The sequence below is a fragment of the Poromitra crassiceps genome (assembly GCF_964638095.1).
Source record: "Poromitra crassiceps genome assembly, chromosome: 11".
Lineage (NCBI taxonomy): Eukaryota > Metazoa > Chordata > Actinopteri > Beryciformes > Melamphaidae > Poromitra > Poromitra crassiceps.
In genome coordinates this window covers 36,688,648-36,709,221 of record NC_139643.1, presented here as the reverse complement: position 1 = coordinate 36,709,221, position 20,574 = coordinate 36,688,648, and the positions used below count along the sequence as shown (strand labels likewise).

The window sequence follows — 20,574 nt, the reverse complement described above, 5'->3', positions numbered from 1 at the left end:
TTTTTGTGACCTCTCCCCTGAATTATAGTGGAATAGGCCTATCCCATTTTTGAGTCCCCTAGCGGAGGAAAATGGGCCTACAGTGAGAAATTAAAAATAAGGATGAGCGCCATGTCTGATCCTCCGCTTGTGGAATAGAACACCGGACAGCAGAGCGAGTATTTCCCGGGCTGGCCGGGGGTCCCGTCGCGGTTCGGCGTGAAGGATGGCGGAGAGCGCGGGGATACAGCAAGGTTCGCCGGCCGTCGGAGCCGCGGGCTCGGTCCCGGCCGCTCCTGGAGCCGGGGGCACGGAAGGCTCCGGCGCCGCTGGAGGATCCGCACGTATCGCCGTGAAGAAGGCGCAGCTCCGCTCCTCACCTCGGCCGAAGAAGCTGGAAAAACTCGGAGTGTATTCATCATGCAAAGTACGCTAGATTTGCTGATATTTGCATTTTTAAACACGGTCCCTCTTCTTTTTCCGTGTAGTCTTAACGGATGCTTTTCCCCGGGCTCGTTTGCAATACTTTGCAAAATGCAAGCGCAGCAAAGGAAGCCATTGCCGCACTTCATTTTTTCATTTCGCTTACACGAACCAATTATTTTGGAAAAGAAGGTTACTACATGTAGTTAGTATCTAGCGTCAGCGTTATTGCAGACTTTTCAGCGAGGGCCTATCAGCTGCGAGCCCTCCCCTGTTATTACAATGTTACAATGTTGCTGTCTCGGTGGGGGGTTGGTGAACGTAAACATTGGCTTGGCGCTCTGTCAGATCCAGGTTCTTGGGAGTAGCTGCTGTGTGCTGACGGGCTGAGAGTGTGTTACAGCTCTGTCTAATTGTTTCCAATGGGATGTGTCAGTGTTTCCCTGCCGTCTGTCAACGCATGGCGGTAAATGGAGTGTGTTTTATTGGGTTTCTGCAGTATATCTGCAGAGAGAGACAGAGCCTTTGTTTTGACAGTGTGACAGCTGCTGAGGGGGGCGGAGTTTGTTGTTGTTTCAAGGCGCATGCTCAGTGCAGCAGCTCCAGCTGACGGTGACAGACCTAACTCACCCCACCCCCTCACTGTACAAAGTCGGTCCGCTCAATTTACTTTATCTGCGTCGTGAAGTTTGAAAATGTGTGTATTATTATACTTAGGCCCACTTATATTGAGAGAGTGTAACTGTTGGAAGGCATACTACTGGTAGGCAGGGTAAACTCCCTATCCTTGATTTCAATAAGCATCACAGCCACCATTAGAAAACAAAATATTATCTATGATCTACAGTGTAAGTTAATGACATACAGATTTAAAAGGTGGGTAAATTGAGTTAAACTGGGTCTGCCCTAACCAGCGTCCAGAGGCAGCTATGGGCGGGCTTTGGTGTGACAACAGCGAGAAGCGACCCCCTGATAGACATGATAGACAGCTGGTTCTTCCAATCAGCTGCCAGGTATTTTTTTGAAAAGTGCCTGTCCCTTTCCAAGGTTTTTCCGAGCGCGTTCCCAGATGGTTCTGTGAAAACAAACCAACTGGCAGTGGCAGGGTCAGGTTAGGTTTGCCCGCCTCTGCATCTCGGCTTGTACTCATTCTAACTGTGCTTGTCGTAGGCTGAAGGCGCCTGTAAGTGTAATGGCTGGAAGAGTCAGAACCCGCCTCCTACGCCGCCCCGAACGGACCAGCAGTCCAATGCAGTCAACCTACAGGAGCCGTGCCGCAGCTGCTCACACACCCTGGGTATGTTGGGATGTCCAGGGGGCAAAGGTCTGAGTAGTGGGGTGTGTTGGGATGTCCAGGGGGCAAAGGTCTGAGTAGTGGGGTGTGTTGGGATGTCCAGGGGGCAAAGGTCTGAGTAGTGGGGTGTGTTGGGATGTCCAGGGGGCAAAGGTCTGAGTAGTGGGGTGTGTTGGGATGTCCAGGGGGCAAAGGTCTGAGTAGTGGGGTGTGTTGGGATGTCCAGGGGGCAAAGGTCTGAGTAGTGGGGTGTGTTGGGATGTCCAGGGGGCAAAGGTCTGAGTAGTGGGGTGTGTTGGGATGTCCAGGGGGCAAAGGTCTGAGTAGTGGGGTGTGTTGGGATGTCCAGGGGGCAAAGGTCTGAGTAGTGGGGTGTGTTGGGATGTCCAGGGGGCAAAGGTCTGAGTAGTGGGGTGTGTTGGGATGTCCAGGGGGCAAAGGTCTGAGTAGTGGGGGGGTATGTTGGGATGTCCAGGGGGCAAAAGTGTAAAAGCTGTAGAGTGAGATATTTGAAATGTCACTGATAGATAATCAGATCTCTCTCTCTCTCCCTCTCTCTCTCTCTCTCTCTCTCTCTCTCTCTCTCTCTCTCTCTCTCTCTCTCACTCTGACTCTCAGGTGATCATGTGACCCACCTGGAAAATGTGTCGGAAGATGAAATGAACAGACTCCTAGGTATTGTCCTGGATGTGGAGTACCTCTACACTTGCGTCCACAAAGAGGAGGACGCTGACACTAAACAAGTCTACTTCTCCCTCTTCAAAGTAAGCTTCCACTCAGCTTCTCGCAACACTGGAATATTAGTGCGTTAGGCACATTTTCACCATTTGATATTCATATGTTGAACAAGGCTGAGAATCAATCTACACTATTTTCTTTAACATCAAAATGAATTAATTTGAACTGTGCACTGTGTTTGTGCAGTGTGAAGACAAGTAACAGTAAGTCCTTTTCTGTATCCACCAGCTGCTGAGGAAATGCATCCTACAGATGGGTAAACCAATGTTAGAAGCACAGGAGAGTCCTCCCTTTGAGAAACCCAGCATCGAACAGGTAAGCCCTCGCACAGGTGCAACACTCAGGCAGCTGCAATACAAAAGCAAGCATGACTTCAACATTAATTACAATGCTGCAGTACGTCCACAAAATTCCCATTTATTTATTTATTCCCGTTAATTTTACTTTCCCTGCGTTCTCCAATTAGGGGGTGAACAACTTTGTCCAGTACAAGTTCAGCCACCTGCCATCCAAGGAACGTCAAACCATCATGGAGCTGGCCAAGATGTTCCTCAACCAGATCAACTACTGGCAACTGGAGACTCCCTCGCAGAGGCGACAGAGGGTGCCCAACGAAGACGCAGCTGGATACAAAGCCAACTACACCAGGTAGTAACACCAAACCTATTGCTCCCAATAGCCAACTTTATGACATTTTCTTGTTTTATTGCTGAAATCCCTGTTATACATGCTTGAAAGTAGACTTTTTCAAATCCCGTGGAACTAATTTGAGAGTGAAAGGTAACATGATTAGCTATTTGGCTTTCGATGGCATTCACTTGAGCAACGTTCCCGGTTTGATTACCGTTTATCTAGTTGATATCCCGTTACCTGCAGGTAGATCTGTTTACAGTGTTGGCGTTTTCACAAAGTTGTTTTCCACGGTGCGTCTCCTACAGGTGGCTCTGCTACTGTAACGTGCCTCAGTTCTGTGACAGCCTGCCCCGGTACGAGACCACGCAGATCTTCGGCCGGACGCTGCTGCGCTCGGTCTTCACTGTGATGCGGAAGCAGCTGCTGGAGCAGGCCAGGCAGGAGAAGGACAAGCTGCCCCCTGAGAAACGCACACTCATCCTCACACACTTCCCCAAGTGAGAGAAACAAGCATGCAGAAACACTGTGAACACACAGAGAATATGCCACACACGCACGCACGCACGCATGCACACACACACACACACACACACACACACACACACACACAGCCTCTCACACAGTCAGATACACACACACACACACACACACACAGTCAGATACACACACACACACAGCCTCGCATGCAGTCAGATACACACACTACACACACTTGAGCTCTTGCACCACAACTCCAATGTGGTTCTAGTACAAATGATAGATAAACTGACTCTGACTCTGATACACTGCACTCGAGTCATAAAGTGACTCTGACTCTGATACACTGCACTCGAGTCATAAAGTGACTCTGACTCTGATACACTGCACTCGAGTCATAAAGTGACTCTGACTCTGATACACTGCACTCGAGTCATAAAGTGACTCTGACTCTGATACACTGCACTCGAGTCATAAACTGACTCTGACTCTGATACACTGCACTCGAGTCCTGGGCACATTTTCAGGACTTGGACTCGAGCACTGATGACTCGGACTTGGAAGTTGGAGAGGAGGGCTCGGACTTGTTAATTGATATTAATAGATTTTTTTTGGTAATAGGCCCTAATAATTTGGATTGAGATATTGATAGGTTTATTTATAGCATTTTTTTATTTTGTGCCAGGGCAGGCACGAGTGTTCCACCTACATGCGGGTTGCACGTTCCATGTTCAGTAGGCTAACTTCAGACTCAGGTAATGGGGACTCAACTCAGACTCTTCTTTGGTGACTTGGACTTGGACTCTACTTTGGTGACTTGGACTCGGACTCGAAAACTGGAGACTCGACTTGGACTTGAGATATAGTGACTTGACTACAACACTGCTGCACACTTTGTAAGAGTTGGGGTGCTTCTTGTTTTGTCTGTGCTGTAGATTCTTGTCTATGCTGGAGGAGGAGGTGTACAGCCACAGCTCTCCTATCTGGAGCCAAGACTTCTTGGCTGGAGCCTCAGGAGGGCAGATCCCAATCCACACAGGTAACACACCTTCTCTCACACACACACACACACACACACACACACACACACACACACACACACACACACACACCCTTAAACATGATTGCTGAGTACGACATAAAGCACAACTTGTTGTTCTGTCCCCTCTGCCGCTCTGCAGTTATCAGCGCGCCCCCGGTGGCCAGGCCGCTGTACTACAGCACCAGTCCTGTGCCGGTGGACCCGTCCAGCTGCGGCAGCATCAGTCCGGCCAGGAAAACAGCGTCTGTGCTGGAGCCAAGCCCAGGTACGTCAAGCAAACATGTCCCTACTCATTATTATAAGATCAGGATAACACTAAGCATACATAGATCTGAACATTTTCACAGTGGACAGTTGGCACCTAGGAAAAAGTTAGACTTGTGTCAGAATTGACACGATGTTACCATCTGGTATTTTTCCTCAGCTTCAGTGGCTTATAATAACTTTTCATAAAATCCAGACTACTTTAGTTCAGTCTATTACTCCTGGAGAAACTTTGAATTCAAATGGAATTACTTCATACATCACAATTCATCCAAAGTGCATCTAATGCACTCTACAGAGACTTATTTGCTTGAAAATAGTTTCACGGAACAGAATTCAACCCTAACCCATGTCCCAGAAGTGTTCATAAATATGCTAATATGAAGTCAGTTTTACCATTTCTGCATGGAAAGTAGTAGCGGCTGAACCTAAATCGACCACACTTGTTTGGATTTAGATGCACTACTGAACTGTATTTCAATTAGCGATAACAAAGTAAAGAAATCCAGTATTATAACAGCTTCAATGCTAAAGAGCAGGTGTTTGTGTAAAAACAGGCCAACATGATGAGATGAGGGGGGGAAACAATGTTGTTACACTGCTATACACAAAGTCTCTGTTAACAGCTGAGAATTGTCATTGCTGAGCTCCCTCTGTGTGTTTACCGCCTTCTGTGTTCATGACGCGTGCTGCTGCAGTTGGAGAGAAGCGTAAGCCGTCGGAGCCCCTCCCCCACGAGGAGAACAAGAAGCCCAGGGTGGTGGGTGACATCCCCATTGAGCTCATCAATGAAGTCATGGCCACCATCACCGACCCCGCCGCCATTCCAGAGGTAACCAATCAGGGCAGAAACCATATTAACACTACGGTACTAGCAATACCGTACTATCAACTTTGTCCCATTGACTGACTTTTACAATTAGAGTTGGGTACAGAAAAGTGCCATGGCCTCGGTATCACACTGATGTCTAGCGTCAAAATCAGCATCAAAAGTTATTGAAATAGTCTTATTGGATTTGTGCACCTAGTGTCGAGTGGTGACATTCCCTGCCTCTGCCGCCACTGGTCTAAGCTTGAATTCCAATTAAGAGTTTTCCCTACTCTGTCTTCCTCTCTACTTTCCTGCTGTCTCAATAAAAAAACATAAAAATGCTAAAGGGGAGGGAACCACACACTTCCCAAAGTAATTTGCTCCATTGCGTAATGAAATTCAGCAAAGAGAAGTATTGCAGGGACAAATAGGGTCATTTTTGAATAATATTCTTTATGAAAAGTAGACCCAGACTGTCAGCCAGTTTTATGACTGAATAATGTTATCGACCGAGGGAATACTGCATGTCATTTGACTGTCTAATGATATCTGACTACATTTGGATGGCTTGCTTCTTTCAATGCTACCTCCTGTCAATGATTTACTTGCAAGGCTGATAAGATATTAATTTATAGTGATGTAATGTCGGAATTAGTACCGTGTTCACACCTTATGAATGAAGATGATGCAGATCAAGACCTCTGTGGTGCTATTTTTTTGTGAGGGTTGACAATGATGGCGGCGATCATGATAACAATGACTCCCCCCGCCCTGTTCAGACCAGCCTGCTGTCCGCACACTCGGCGCGCGACGAAGCGGCCCGTCTGGAGGAGCGCCGGGGGGTGATCGAGTTCCACGTCATCGGGAACTCCCTCAACCAGAAGCCCAACAAGAGGATCTTGATGTGGCTCGTCGGCCTGCAGAACGTGTTCTCCCATCAGCTGCCGCGCATGCCCAAGGAGTACATCACACGGCTGGTCTTTGATCCGTGAGTGTAACTGCGCTGGATTACCACTTTTTTTTACCTCCAGGGGTGTCGTAGAGACACATGCAGTTGGCTCTTGAAAACAAGACTGCAGCACTAATTGGTTCGAGCTAGTGGCTGTGGACGAATGGTTCACAAGGAAGCACTTTTCCTGTCTAGATATTTGTCCTCTCTTCTTCCTGTCTAGGTATTTGTCCTCTCTTCTTTGTTGTTTCCTTAAAGAGTGTTAAATTTTTCTGCAAACCCACCAAAGCATAGTTTACCAAACCTTTATTTTTTGTCAGTGACCCCAGCTGATTTGCATTAGAAAATGGAAATTCATACTCATAGTGAACTAGTGTCAGTCAATTGTTTTTGTTTTTCTTTGCTACTTTTGGTTGTCCTCCTTTTGGCAACCACTGACTGGAATTCATTGTTTCTCCACCATCTATTTGAGTATTTGCATTCTTAGATGTGAGAGATGTGTGGATGCTGAAGCCATGACTGTGTTGTTGTTTGGATTATTTGAGAGGAAATCTATCCATCTCTTTTTTGACAGGAAGCACAAGACTCTGTCACTGATCAAGGACGGCCGTGTGATCGGAGGGATCTGCTTCCGGATGTTTCCGTCGCAGGGCTTTACGGAGATCGTCTTCTGTGCAGTCACTTCCAACGAGCAGGTCAAGGTGAGAGCGCTTGCTGCTTCTCCGCTATTGGTCAGCCTGTCGTGTCATAATGCGTTGATGCTATCTGATTGGGCATTTTTGACCTTTGCCTGCTCTGGCTGTCTGGTTGTAGGGCTATGGCACCCATCTGATGAACCACCTGAAGGAATACCACATTAAGCATGAAATCCTCAACTTCCTCACTTATGCTGATGAGTACGCCATTGGCTACTTCAAGAAGCAGGTGAGTCCAGCGTTACCTCCATTCAAATGTTGAAATATCAGAATTGTTTGTTGGATGCGGATGCTTGGTGGCTCAGTGACCTGGATCACCTCACGTGTTTGTAACATTGTGGATTTAAGTCTGTCTTTTCCCCCATCTATCCTGACACTCTTCACTGTGTATGCCATAATGAAGCAGAAATGCACTGCAAACAAATGAAGATCTTCCTTAAAGCAAGTGGGGGGAAATCTGACAGTGAGCTCAGTTAATCGATCTTGCAAAGCAACTTGTTTCAAGCATTCCTGTGTTATTTTCTTGATACTAGAGGCATGCTCTACTACCCTGTTCTTCCTTGTTTGAAGATACAGACACTTGACTTGTTTCTAGAAAATGTCTGAGATAAGTGAAACTTATTTCGACACATTTGGAATGATCTCACCATTGGCACGATGTTTTGCTTATCTCAAGAAAAGACTAAATGGTCCATTCTTGCCATGTGCTTGCTTATGTGATGTGGTACCTGTATAGGACTGTATCTGTAAGAAAGAGATATATTTGGGTATACTCTCAGGGTTTCTCCAAGGACATCAAGGTTCCCAAGGCCAAGTATGTGGGCTACATCAAGGACTACGAGGGAGCCACGCTAATGGGCTGTGAGCTCAACCCCAGCATCCCCTACACAGAGTTCTCCGTCATCATCAAGAAACAGAAGGAGGTGGGCATGTACTCGAATTGAAATGTTGACATTTCAAGTGCTCCCTTACCCATCTTCAAGTACTCACTATCTGTACTATCTCTCTCTCTCTCTCTCTCTCTCTCTCTGTCTCTCTGTGTGTCTCTCTCTCTCTCTCTCTCTCTCTCTCTCTGTCTCTCTCTCAATCAGATCATCAAGAAGCTGATTGAGAGGAAGCAGGCTCAGATCCGAAAAGTCTATCCAGGGCTTTCCTGTTTTAAGGAAGGTGTACGCCAGATTCCCATTGAGAGCATTCCTGGAATACGTACGTTAACTCGCCACCATTCACGGTGTCTCCCCGACCTACCTCACATACACAGGATGTGCTTTGGTATGAGCTATGAGACTAAACCCACTTTCTTCATATCAACAGGTGAGACCGGCTGGAAGCCAGTGGGCAAAGGGTAAGTGCGACCTGTTGTCTCTAGTCTTCTTTAGATTGAGTGCTTTGAGATGTTTGAATTTTCCAGCATGCTTTTGCATTGCTTCACCCTATGACTTGGATAATGGGGTAGTATAGAGAAGCAAAGTGAATGTCACTTCCTGCTTCAGCACTGTACCAGAGATTTTTATCTGCTATTTATTTTCCCACAGACATTTCGTAAAATGCTTATGAAAATAGTTTTACTTGCTCAAACCAAATGGTTCAGATATATTTAGAATCGGGAGAGACCATAGAACATTTCACTCAGACCAAAACAAAAAAAAAACGAAAAAATATTTTCTTTAAATTCACTTTTTTTTTTTACATTTTGGTCCGAGTGAAATGTCATGTGGTCTCTCCTGTTTCTAATATATCATCATTTTAAGGAAATGTCTATGGGAAAATAAAATGGCGGATGAAAATCCCTGGTACAGTGCTGAAGCAGGAAGTGACGTTTCACTTTGGCTCTCTACCGACCAAGATGGCAAGGTTGATGACAGGTTAGATCTGTTGGCTCAGTGCAATGTTATGACTGTCTTTGGTCTACTGTTATTCTCCTAAATATTCATGACTTGATGGCTGACCAAGAGGCTGACATTGGTTGCACTTTTTCCTTTAGTCTGGAGTGGACCAAAACATGGGACAATCAATTATTCCTTGATAACATATCTTGGCCTTGACATGTGCAGTACACACTACAAACGACGCTCACTGTAAACAACCTCAAGGCTGTCGACTCTTCCTCATACACTGATAATCCAAACATCATGCTTTCTACAGGAAGGAGCTGAAGGACCCAGATCAACTGTACAGCACTCTAAAGACCATCCTCCAACATGTGAAGGTGAGGGTCAAGCAAATACTGTGGTACACACACGCACGCACGTGCACGCGCACGCACGCACACGCACACACACACACACACACACACACACACACACACACACACACACACACAACACACACACACACACACACACACACACACAACACACACACACACACACACACACATGCTTTCCTTTTACCAGCCTGCTCTGTGTCTTAGAGTCACCAGAACGCCTGGCCTTTCATGGAGCCTGTGAAGAAAACAGAGGCCCCAGGATACTACCAAGTCATTCGCTTCCCCATGGGTATGTATGTATGTGCATAACCATAGCTTCAGGACAAGAATTACAGCAGTATATCTTTTACATCAAAGGGCTTTGAAGAGTCTCATCTATAGAATAGAATAGAATATAACTTTATTGGACACCAGGGTGGAAAATTGTCTTTGGCTCACCAAACACACACACACAAAACATAACAGAGGAAGCCGGCAGGCAGTTAGTAAGACAAGCACATAGACGAGGTTGCATTATATCTTACTACTATAATAAGGTGGCCCGGTTCCCTTCCGCGGTGCAAAATTGCTCGAGTGACACCACTGATGACATCACATTCACAATTGCTTGAGTGACATCACTGATGATAAGAAATTGGCTCGAGCCAGAGAAACTCCGGTTGAGCTTGCAAAGGTCAGACCCCAAAAAAGTGTGCCCATGGCACGTCCTTTCCAGAGTAACCAGCCTAGAAGTTTGCACGTGAAGTGTGCGGATTTCTAATTAAAATTACCGTAAAAACAGTTAATGTCAGTGGTTTAAATCTTGTCTGTCACTGTGTAGAGAGTTAAGAATACTAATGGCACTTGGGATGAAGGACTTCTTAAATACATTTTTAGTTGCCAGAGCGACTCTAATGCGCCTCCTGGAGCTCAGAGGTTCAAAAAGGCTGACTGTCTTGCTCAAGGACACTACAGCAGTGCAGATGCTTGCTGTCACACGGGATTGAGCCCAGGCCTTCTGGTTGAAGGACAGTCTGCCTAAGTGCTACACACACCTCCCTGCTTATCATGGTCTAGATTTTTCAGTCTGTCCAAAAAGCTTTTCTTTTTTTAGACATTCCAATGCAGGTCAGCTGGGATAAAAACATGTCCCTCAAAATCACATTTAGCACATTCCAAACAGCTTACACATGGGTTTACCACATATTTAGGAGGACTTAATGTGATTTTGCAATGCATTGTTTTGAAACGGCATTGCTGTCCAGCGGTTATCAAAAACAGAAGATCTTGCCTTGGTAAATGCTCCTTGGATAGACTGAAAGAGCTCTCAGTTGGCTATGAATAGACCACTCTGTATATTCAACCTTGTGATATTGCGTCAGTTCAAGAAGCCATATTAAGTCTCATAAGACATTATGTTGTTTTCTCACAGACCTCAAGACGATGAGTGAGCGTTTAAAGAGCAGGTACTACACGACACGCAAGCTCTTCATGGCCGACATGCAGCGCATCTTCACTAACTGTCGTGAATACAATCCCCCGGAGAGCGAGTACTACAAGTGTGCCAACTTACTGGAGAAATTCTTCTACACGAAGATCAAAGAAGCGGGCCTCATCGAGAAGTGAATCAGAGGAGGTTGCCCCAGTCGCCGAATAGAGGATGAGATTGTCCTTCAGACCAAAAATGGTTATGTTAGGATATGGGTAATGAAAACTTCACCTGTATGCATCGGCAAGCTAAGAGTAGGACTACTGATTTTGGAATGGCCAGGTTTCATAAACATATGAACTTCAACACGAAGATGCAAACTGGTTTCAGATGAGCACTCTTGTGATATCTGACACATGCGTAGTCCTGAATCCGTAGCTTAGATTGAAAGAGAGAGGCCAGAACGGAAGATGTCTTTTGGTATGGGACAGTAAAAACTCTTCGTAATCCATCACATGAATTTCAGTCATATGGAATGAAAGGACAATAGAATATAATAATCAGTCCCTCCATTTTTGTGTGTGGTTGTTGCGATCAAAAATGATTGATTTTGGAGCGGCTTTTCTCAAAGAAAATTATGTAATTTGTTACGTTTTATGTCATCTTTTTGCTGTAAATTTGTGGGAACTGGCAAAAAATTGCAAGTTGAGGATTACTACTACCTAATTGCAACTTTTCTCAAAACCTCTATTGCAATTTGCAAAGTTTAATGATTTTTTATTTCATTTTATTTTTTGTGGTAAAATTGTGGGAACTGGCAAAAGTTGCAAGTTGACTCACTTGTTTTGCCGTTTTTGCAGAGAAATCGCGGGAATATTGAAAAATGGCAAGCCCCCACAAATATTGCCAATTGGTTGAATTTGCATTCATTATTGTGATCGCAAAATCACAATTTCCTGGAGGGACTGTTAAATAGTATTGCATCATAAACAGGGCCCACTGCTTACTATTTTTTATGCTAGATGCTGAAGAACGACAACAGAGTGAGGGATGATTTGTGGTTTATCATACACCTTTCTTTCTCTTTGTCCATCTGTTCTCTCCATTCTTGCCGCACTGTCAGCCGCCGCCTCTTTTGACTGTCTGCCTCTCTCCTACTCTCCCTCTCTCAGTTGACTCAGGTAAAGAGATGTCATACATAGGAACCACATCGATATGGAGTGTTTGTTTTACAAGTGTTGCCTGTGAAGAACTGGACTGAGAGATCAGGATTTCCTGTCTATTTAAATAACTGTTCTTATCTGTGTTGAACGCCACCTTTGAGTGCGCATGGCGTTGAATAGGTCAAAGTTTGTCTGTGATGAGTTCATCCTGCCAAAAAAGGAAAAATTTAAATTTGTACAAATTTGAATTATTTTAAAGCACATATACTCTATGTATATTTTAAATCTGTATATATAAATATATATATTATATTTTCTTTGTTTAAAAACTTTTTTCCCTTCCAATAAGCAGCATAGACAGTTTGACCATCAAAATGCACTTTTAAGAAAAACAAGTATTCTTTAACATGGCAAATAAAAACATCTTTTTCTTTCCATCAAATCTGATTTAGATATGAACTATTGCTGTTGACTAATGACTAATTTAATTACCGTATCTAGAGTTTATTCTTATTTATGTGTTGTAATTTAAAAGAAAGGTCTTAATTTATTGTCTTATTTTTGTCCTGCAGATGGAGATTGATAACTTTGTACTTTGGAGATAAATGAAAAAAGATTGTGCAATACTATGTAGTTTTGCTGTTTTGTAAAAAGATGTTTGTACTTTTCAAACTTTAGGAAGAAAAAAATGAATTTTGTAATATGTCTGGAGAAATTATTTCATGCTCTTTGTACTATTGGTTTTAATGACATAGTATTAGCATATTTTATAGACTAAATAAAACAGAAGCCAAACTAATTTCCTGTCAATTCAATTCAAATTAGCTTTACTTTTAGACAAGTTAAACTTGTTAGTTAAAATGTTCCTTATTTCCTCAAATGTTTTGCATTGTAGGAGGAAGTGTATCTCTGTCTCGACCTTACCGGGCAAATCCAGGAAACCACAACTCTACGTATGAAACTGCAGTATTCATAAATGTTCTAGGGAAGAATACATGTGTATTCACCAATTCCAACATGAAACATAATATGACCTGACGAAACAAAACTGTTCTGCATTAGTTGGGTGTAATTTTAATATAATAGGTCTTAAACACAATCATGGCAACGAAAAGATCTGAAGCTTTATCCAAACAGTCGCCTATAGATCATTTTAAAATATTGGTAATATACCAGAACTGCCTTTTGTGAACATCTCCCAACTATACCAGTTATCCTATTACAATTACAGCAATCTATGGGGGAAATCATGAGTAATTGTCCCTCTGCCACAGCTACTAGTTACTTACTACCGCAAACTTTTATGAAGCATTAGCTAAACATTTATTATACAGAACACATACATATTATACAGAACAATTAGAATGTGGAAAGATACATGGATAAAACAGAAGAGAAACTGATTGGTTGCTTGTCAAAAGTGATGGATGAATAATTTGATTTGACAATTCCATCTTAAAAGGGAGGGTTGGGTTACTTTTCTCAATTGTAATCATTTACAATGCAGCTGCTCCATGCTTGTTCATACTTTTTATTTCCAATATATGCTACAAATGCGTGTGATTAAAAAAAAATCGCAAAATAACAACAAAAAACCAGCTCTGCCATAGCATGGCCTGATGAACATGAAGGAGCTGCATCAGCGACATCCGACAAATGACTCATTGTATTTCTCAAACGGTTGCTGGCTTTTCACGGACTTCCTGGAGTTCTGCGCAGACCCCCTGCTAGACTTCTGTTTGTAGATCGGAGATCGGAGGAACTGCAGGTCTGTGTGCTTGTCTCCTCGCCGGAGTTTCCTGCCAGGAAAAAACAAAAATGTCTCCCTTAGTGAAGATTATTCATGCAAGCACAGAAATAGTGAACCTGACGCCGCCAGATGGCGAGAGAATCCACCTGGCTTTGCAAGGTTAAGAAATAGTGAGCACATCTTGAAACAGCCAGTGCAGCATCAAAGTGTCCACTTACACATTTATCTTGGGTTCTTTGTAATCCACCGTCATGGTACAGCGCCGCTTGCGGGCAGGAGCAGGGGTGGAGCATCGGGCGCCGGAGGGGCGTGAACCGCCACGGGACAGGGTGCGATAAGCTGCGGGGGACATATTGGTCACATCACACAGACTCAAGCCCCGCCCTGCTGTGCTGACACCAAGCCCACCTGTGGAAACGTGAGGGACGCAAAGGTTTAAAGAAGTGATCCAAAAGCAAGAAAACTGTGATTCTCCATTACAAATGAAAAGGTGGTGTGTGTGTGTGTGCATGTGTGCTCTTAGTCATATTCACACAAGTGAATAGCTAAAATACAGTAGAATGAAGCAAATGCATCGAGAAGTGAAAATACACCGAATACAAATCTGGTCCAGTCAAGTCTCCCAAAACATGACCATGTAGCATCTAGTGATCTTTATCTTGAGAGGAGGCGCTTGTGGAAACCCTGCTGCTACCAAGATGACACCGTGACTTTCATTGAAACAAATGGGTGTGGGAAGAAACAGAGGGAAGCCTTACGTCTTTTGCCTGCGTTGGCCCTGTGGGTCGTCTGGCTGGGTAAAAGGGGAGGAGTGTCGGTGGAGGAGTCTCCGAAGCTGGACAGCACATTGTCTATCCGCATCATCTCGGCCTCGACCCCGGGGGTGACAGGGAGTAAAAAATCCTCCTCCACTCCCTCTCCGCAAGGCTCTGGATCACCAGCATGAAAAAAAAACAAAAAACATAATGACTTTCTACCTACATAGTGCAAGCAGCAAAGTTGGCTAAAATGCAAAAAGGCCATTCAACACTTTTCTAAACAGTAAGGTTGACATGGGACAGGAAAGGTGGCGGTGCTCTGCCAGAAAACATAACTGTCTTGATTCTGAGCCTTGGGCCCTGTTCACTGGGTTTACGTAGACCAGATCATTTCAAAGGAAGATGACTGATGCGCAGTGATAAATAATAAATGGAATTTATATAGCGCTTTTCAAGAACGCAAAGACGCTTTACACAATATACTAAACACTGAGGGGGGGGTGGGGGTGACGTTAGTGCACAGATAGTGGACAAAGATGGGACTGGAAAACTGTGAGGGATTCTTCTGAATTTCTGATTTCTTGGGGGAGGGAGTTCCACAACCTGGGAGCTGCCAGAGAGAAGGCTCTGCCCCCAAACCTGCAGAGGTTGGACTTGGGGGTGGAGAGAAGGTCGGTCAGCTGAGGTGGTTCTGAGGGATCGGGAGGGTTGGTAGTGGGAGAGGAAGTCAGTGAGGTAAGGGGGGGCAGTTGCTGAAGGGCTTTGTAGGTGATGACCAGGATTTTGAACTTGATCCGGGATGAGATGAGAAGCCAGTGAAGTTCTTTTAGGACTGCAGTGACAGTAACAGCCAAAAAGCAAAAGCAATGGAGAAAGTTGTGAATAACAAAGCACTTTGCTGCCTGTTGAGGGGAAGGCTGCAAACTACCACTGCTCAAACATTGTTTTATGTGTCGCAGGCATAATGATGATTCAGTACTGAAGAAGATACACAATGAACTGCACCATGTGACTCACCTAGGTGTCTTTCCTGCTCCAACCCCATTAGGCCAGGATTGTTCGCAAAGATACAGTCAGGGGATTGGGGGAGATGCAGTTCTTCTTTTTCAGCGTCCAGAGACTGAGGGCTTGGCTCCTCATCTCTAAAGACTACAGGCACAGAACAAGGAAACAAATGCTCTAATTATAACCATTCAACACTTTTCTCATATGGAGGATGACCATGTTAAAATATGCAAGTTAATGGCGAAACCTAAATGCTCACCAGGCAAGGGGATGTTTTCTTTCTGTCTGAGTACTTTAGAGGACTGCCTTCCACGAGTGTGGATCACTTTGGTCCCGTCAGCGGGGCTCTGTCTTCTTCTGGCCCAGTGTGGGACATAAGGGCTATCCTCCGATTCAGAAGAGGACGAGGACGAGCTGGAGTTGGTCTCCTTGGAAATGCCAGGGGGAGGAGCCTGTGTTGGAGTCTGTCCTCTCTGTGGAGCCTCTTCACATATGACCGCGGCTGGCTGATCGTCTTCACCCTTGGCCCTGAAGGGTGTGAGGTGGATTGCCTCCTCACAGTCGAAGTCGAATGTGTCGTTGAATCCCAAGGAGCTGTTGAGTTTGTCGCCCTGTAGAGGCGGTGCTCCTCTGCCCCGCTTGGCAGACCGGTCCCGGCTCTTGGAGCGGGCTCTTGGTTTGGGATTCTCCCAAGGTTTCTTTAATGGGGCACGCTCCATTTTGCGACCCCTCTCGGGTTTCCGGGCTGCTGGTTCTGGTTTGGTGCGGGGCTTTTGCTGGGTTCGTTTCCTGCGAGGCTGTTGCTGATTGGTGGTTTTAGGTGGAACAGGTTCTGGGGTAGAGTGTTGGAACTCCTCAGAGCCAATGGGCTCTGCTGGGGCTGGTTCCACTTCTTCAGGTGTTTGATTCTGGATTCCACCATCACTGTGAATAGGGCTCAGAACATCTCTCACAACAGCCTCCAGAGGGGCGATTGGGTTCCCTTCGCTGAACGACCTCCGCCCTCTCAAACGCTCAGACATCCTCCTGCTCCTGCTCTCTGCACGCCCGCGCCTCACACACACTGTACTTGGCAATGTAACCTGTGTGTCAACTTTAGGCTGTCCCAAACTTTCGGGGGACTGAAGATCTATGAAGAAAAAAACGGGAAATCAAGATTATTATTACCACAATTGCATATCTGCAAAAGCTGGTTAAAATACTGTGATGTTAAGATAATCATGTGTGAATGTGAAACTAATAGATGCCAACTGTCCTGTAAGTGTAGTGATCGTATCACATCTATATACTGTACCTGTATTGATGGTCGGTTCACATGTGATGGGCTTGTTGAGGCCCTGGTTGATCTGCATTCTCCTGTAAAATGAGAGGCAATAGATACCGACAGTCACAAATGTCAACATAAGGGAAGAAGTCATAAAATATTATTTGATTTGTGTGTGTGTGTGTGTGTGTGTGTGTGTGTATTACCTGGGTGAATCCACATCTTGGTTTTCAGCAAGGGTTTTTGTAGGTTCACCCTACATCAACACACAGGGAAAAATAGAGCTGACATTTCACCTTTACAATAACAGTCCTCCCTCAGCCCTGGTAGGTGAGGAGCAGGAACACAACTTATAGCCTAAATCTAAAGCGAAATTTAGACTCGTCAAAGCCCTCGATGTGCGGGCCGTAGGGCTACGCCGCGGCCGGTGAGCTTGCGGCGCTACCGGCGTGCAGCTTCCCAAAAATGTGATGCATGCACCGTTGGGTCGAGGCAGCTGACGTGAACAGAACAGCGCAAGTATACTATAATGCAGATGCGAAGATAACAGCAGAGTGAAAGCTATGACCACATATACATCCTCTCCTTGGGCTAACTTCTAGTCATTGAAATCATAGTGAAATCACACAATTGCTCATTTTGCTAGGGTCTCCCCTGGGACCACTTTGTTAAGCTGACGTTGGAGTATGTATGTCTAGCTACTGCCGGCAACGTCGCAACGCGAGGCCGACGGTGAAGCATGTTTCTTGCTTAAGATGCAGTCTGCATTCTGTTATCTTCAACACCTCAATCTACATTTGTGAGCATATCTCTTGGAAAGCTAGGCAAAAAGACAACTGAGGTTTGCATTCACAGAATGAAGGTATTTTGGGCATAAAAACACTGGAAGCAGACAAGGAAAACAAGAATTTCAGCAGTAGTGTACCCTTGAGCAGTTTTGCCATGCCAATAGTACCCCCTCACTCATGTGTGTTATTTGTGCCACAGAGAAAACACTGTGGCTGTAGCCTAAATCCATACAAATTATATTTTTCACTGAACTGCCGGTGTTTGGCCTCTTTTTTTCTTTTGTCATCAGGCTCCCCTAGACTTGAATCTGGAGCGACAGCAATTGGATGTTTGAGCCATTTATCCATCCATCTACTGTAGCTAGTTCTTGACTTGGGCATATATTTTTTAATCATTTTTTAAATAAATTGTAATCCTCCCACATCATACCTGCCAACACCTGATTTTCGCGGGAGTCTCCCTATTTTTAACCCTCTCTCCCATTGTGATTGGTAATTTCTCGTTAATCTCCTGATATAATAGTGATACAAATCCACTGGCTGTAGCAGATGAGATTTATTAACATAATTCTGCCTTTTATTGAGTTTTGGGGGGTTGTTTTGTTTTTCTTTGAGGACCTTGGGGGCGGGATTGAGATGGTCCAGGGGCCAGGTCCGGCCCTGGGGCTGCATTTTGCCCATGTGAGCCCTAGGGGGTACACGTATCCCTGTTTGGGAATCACTGCTCTACAGGATCAATTAAGTATCATTATTATTTTGTTTTTAATCCCCCCAACAAACTGCAGTCTCTCAGCCTCACCTGTGCAGTGCTTACTGGTCTCTCAGCCTCACCTGTGCAGTGCTTACTGGTCCCTCTGCCTCACCTGTGCAGTGCTTACTGGTCTCTCAGCATCACCTGTGCAGTGCTTACTGGTCCCTCTGCCTCACCTGTGCAGTGCTTACTGGGTCTCTCAGCCTCACCTGTGCAGTGCTTACTGGGTCTCTGCCTCACCTGTGCAGTGCTTACACTGGTCTCTCTGCCTCACCTGTGCAGTGCTTACTGGTCTCTCTGCCTCACCTGTGCAGTGCTTGCTGGGTCTCTCTGCCTCACCTGTGCAGTGCTTACTGGTCTCTCTGCCTCACCTGTGCAGTGCTTACACTGGTCTCTCTGCCTCACCTGTGCAGTGCTTGCTGGGTCTCTCTGCCTCACCTGTGCAGTGCTTACACTGGTCTCTCTGCCTCACATGTGCAGTGCTTACTGGTCTCTCTGCCTCACCTGTGCAGTGCTTACTGGTCTCTCTGCCTCACCTGTGCAGTGCTTGCTGGGTCTCTCTGCCTCACCTGTGCAGTGCTTGCCAGGGCGTCCCGCTCTTTGAGTTTCCTGTTGAGCAGCAGCAGGTGCAGGTACGTGGCCTGCTGCTGCCTGGTCAACTGCAGGATTATACGGTTGGCCTGACTAACTTTCTCCTTCTCCGCCTGTAGGGCCACCGCCAGGTCCTTGTTGTTCTGCTGGATTCCCTTCAGGATGCTCTGGCTGGTGTTAGCTCCTATGAGATAAAAAGGGATAGGAAATACTTTTCAGTGAGGCAGACTTGCCTTTTGAAAGCTTTTCAAAAGTCAAGCGTTTCAATGAAAAGCTATCAAGCTATAATTTCCTGACCACTGGTTTTGTTCATTTTAGAGCGTCCTCGGTTGGGTGCTGAGGCACGAGCCAGCCGTTTGGCCCTCTTCTCCTTCATCTTCTCCCGTATGCCCTCCAGAGTCTGCTGGAAGGACTTCTGCCCCCGTTCCCTCGCCATGGCGGAGAGTCCTTAGTTACTACAACGCAATGCAAAGTGTTAACATCATGATCAAAAGCCAAGCATGACGCCAGCCGACGCCAACCAGCAAAACAAACGAGCAGCAAGCTACGCTAGCTAAAGTTAGCAGCTTAGCACGCTAGTCGAAGTTAGCCATAATCCGTTCGGTAACGTTATAGTCTCTTATATTTACGGCGACGCACATTTTGACTTACCACAGTGTTGCAAAAGCTATTTATCTTCGACAAAAGGGGTTAATAACGTACCTGTAGTTGTGCAAAATAGTCTGTTTTATCATGACTTCTTTCTCTGTTATGTTCAAATGTTGCGCTGCGACCACCGATTGGTGACCTGTGTCTGTGAGCGAATATAAGAGCTAGCGAATATAAGAAGTTCCGGTGAGATTTTTCAAAAAATTTCAAAGTAAAAGAACGATTCTGCACAATTATAGAGCAGACAGGGGCGATTGAAAAATCATTATTTTCCACATTAAACTAATAAACTAAACCGGAAGTTTTATATTCGTTCATAGAACGGAGCTCGATTGGTGGTAATGCCCACGTCACGTCCTCCAACAACAAAAATACTTCCTCCAACTAAAATAACCCTTCGCTAGATGGCGCTAAAATACAGCAGCAAACAATGCCAACAGATGTCAGTAATTTAGTATTGTTTGGTATCCATTCGGTTGCAGGAGTTATCTTTTTCTTTCTTTCTTTCTTTCTTTTTCTTTCTTTCTTTCTTTCTTTCTTTCTTTCTTTCTTTCTTTCTTTCTTTCTTTCTTTCTTTCTTTCTTTCTTTCTTCTTCTTTTTTTTTTACATCAAGGACCACGAAACAGGGCCGGCTCTTTACAGCTGGGGGACCCTAAGCAGAATAAGTTCGGGGCCCCTGCCTTGCAGTGCATCTGACAGTGAATTATTCGGCCACAGTTCTTTTGCTGCTAATTAAATACACTCACTGAAACCAAGTAAAGCTGCACTTACCATTTTTACTTCTATTTGGTTGTTGTTGTTGTTGTTGTTGTTGTTGTTGTTGTTGTTGTTGTTGTTGTTGTCTTTTGTCTGAATGCTTAGTGATGAACTTTTCAAAATGGCATCTGTGTTTGTCGGTTTGTCCAGTAGGCAGCTAGGTGTAAATTAATGTAC

The 20,574-nt window shown here is 45.1% G+C and overlaps 2 protein-coding genes across 3 annotated transcripts; one reads left to right on the top strand and one right to left on the bottom strand.

Annotated features, from left to right (window-relative positions):
• Window positions 1–149: 149 nt before the first annotated feature.
• On the top strand, window positions 150–12,815 carry kat2b (K(lysine) acetyltransferase 2B). 2 transcript variants are annotated; one of them, XM_083645517.1, is made up of 18 exons: window positions 150–406; window positions 1,573–1,699; window positions 2,315–2,460; window positions 2,663–2,749; window positions 2,901–3,082; window positions 3,373–3,564; window positions 4,480–4,583; window positions 4,726–4,851; window positions 5,549–5,682; window positions 6,441–6,649; window positions 7,185–7,311; window positions 7,424–7,534; window positions 8,085–8,228; window positions 8,397–8,511; window positions 8,620–8,650; window positions 9,451–9,514; window positions 9,719–9,803; window positions 10,926–12,815. In XM_083645517.1, exons 1-18 carry the CDS (start codon window positions 206–208, stop codon window positions 11,117–11,119), a joined length of 2,379 nt encoding a protein of 792 aa, XP_083501643.1. In that variant the 5' UTR covers window positions 150–205; the 3' UTR covers window positions 11,120–12,815. The 2 variants fall into 2 exon arrangements, with proteins under 2 accessions (XP_083501643.1, XP_083501642.1); XM_083645516.1 differs by having other exon boundaries at window positions 8,397–8,650.
• A 517-nt stretch (window positions 12,816–13,332) lies between these two features.
• On the bottom strand, window positions 13,333–19,798 carry sgo1 (shugoshin 1). The gene is made up of 10 exons (XM_083646182.1): window positions 19,695–19,798; window positions 19,290–19,447; window positions 18,971–19,176; window positions 17,069–17,118; window positions 16,893–16,954; window positions 15,858–16,727; window positions 15,611–15,742; window positions 14,594–14,764; window positions 14,054–14,243; window positions 13,333–13,884 (listed from the first exon to the last, which is right to left on the bottom strand). Exons 2-10 carry the CDS (start codon window positions 19,426–19,428, stop codon window positions 13,725–13,727), a joined length of 1,980 nt encoding a protein of 659 aa, XP_083502308.1. The 5' UTR covers window positions 19,429–19,447; window positions 19,695–19,798; the 3' UTR covers window positions 13,333–13,724.
• Between the last annotated feature and the right edge of the window lie 776 nt (window positions 19,799–20,574).

Bases quoted from the DNA above. Each gene is read 5' to 3' on its own strand.
- kat2b (XM_083645516.1), top strand. From the start codon at position 206: ATGGCGGAGAGCGCGGGGATACAGCAAGGTTCGCCGGCCGTCGGAGCC. The intron at 2,461-2,662 runs GTAAGCTTCCAC...TGTATCCACCAG, and splicing joins TCTACTTCTCCCTCTTCAAA to CTGCTGAGGAAATGCATCCT. The intron at 6,650-7,184 runs GTGAGTGTAACT...CTTTTTTGACAG, and splicing joins ACACGGCTGGTCTTTGATCC to GAAGCACAAGACTCTGTCAC.
- sgo1 (XM_083646182.1), bottom strand. From the start codon at position 19,428: ATGGCGAGGGAACGGGGGCAGAAGTCCTTCCAGCAGACTCTGGAGGGC. The intron at 16,955-17,068 runs GTAATACACACA...CTCATTTTACAG, and splicing joins CAAGATGTGGATTCACCCAG to GAGAATGCAGATCAACCAGG. The intron at 16,728-16,892 runs GTACAGTATATA...TTTTCTTCATAG, and splicing joins TGAACCGACCATCAATACAG to ATCTTCAGTCCCCCGAAAGT.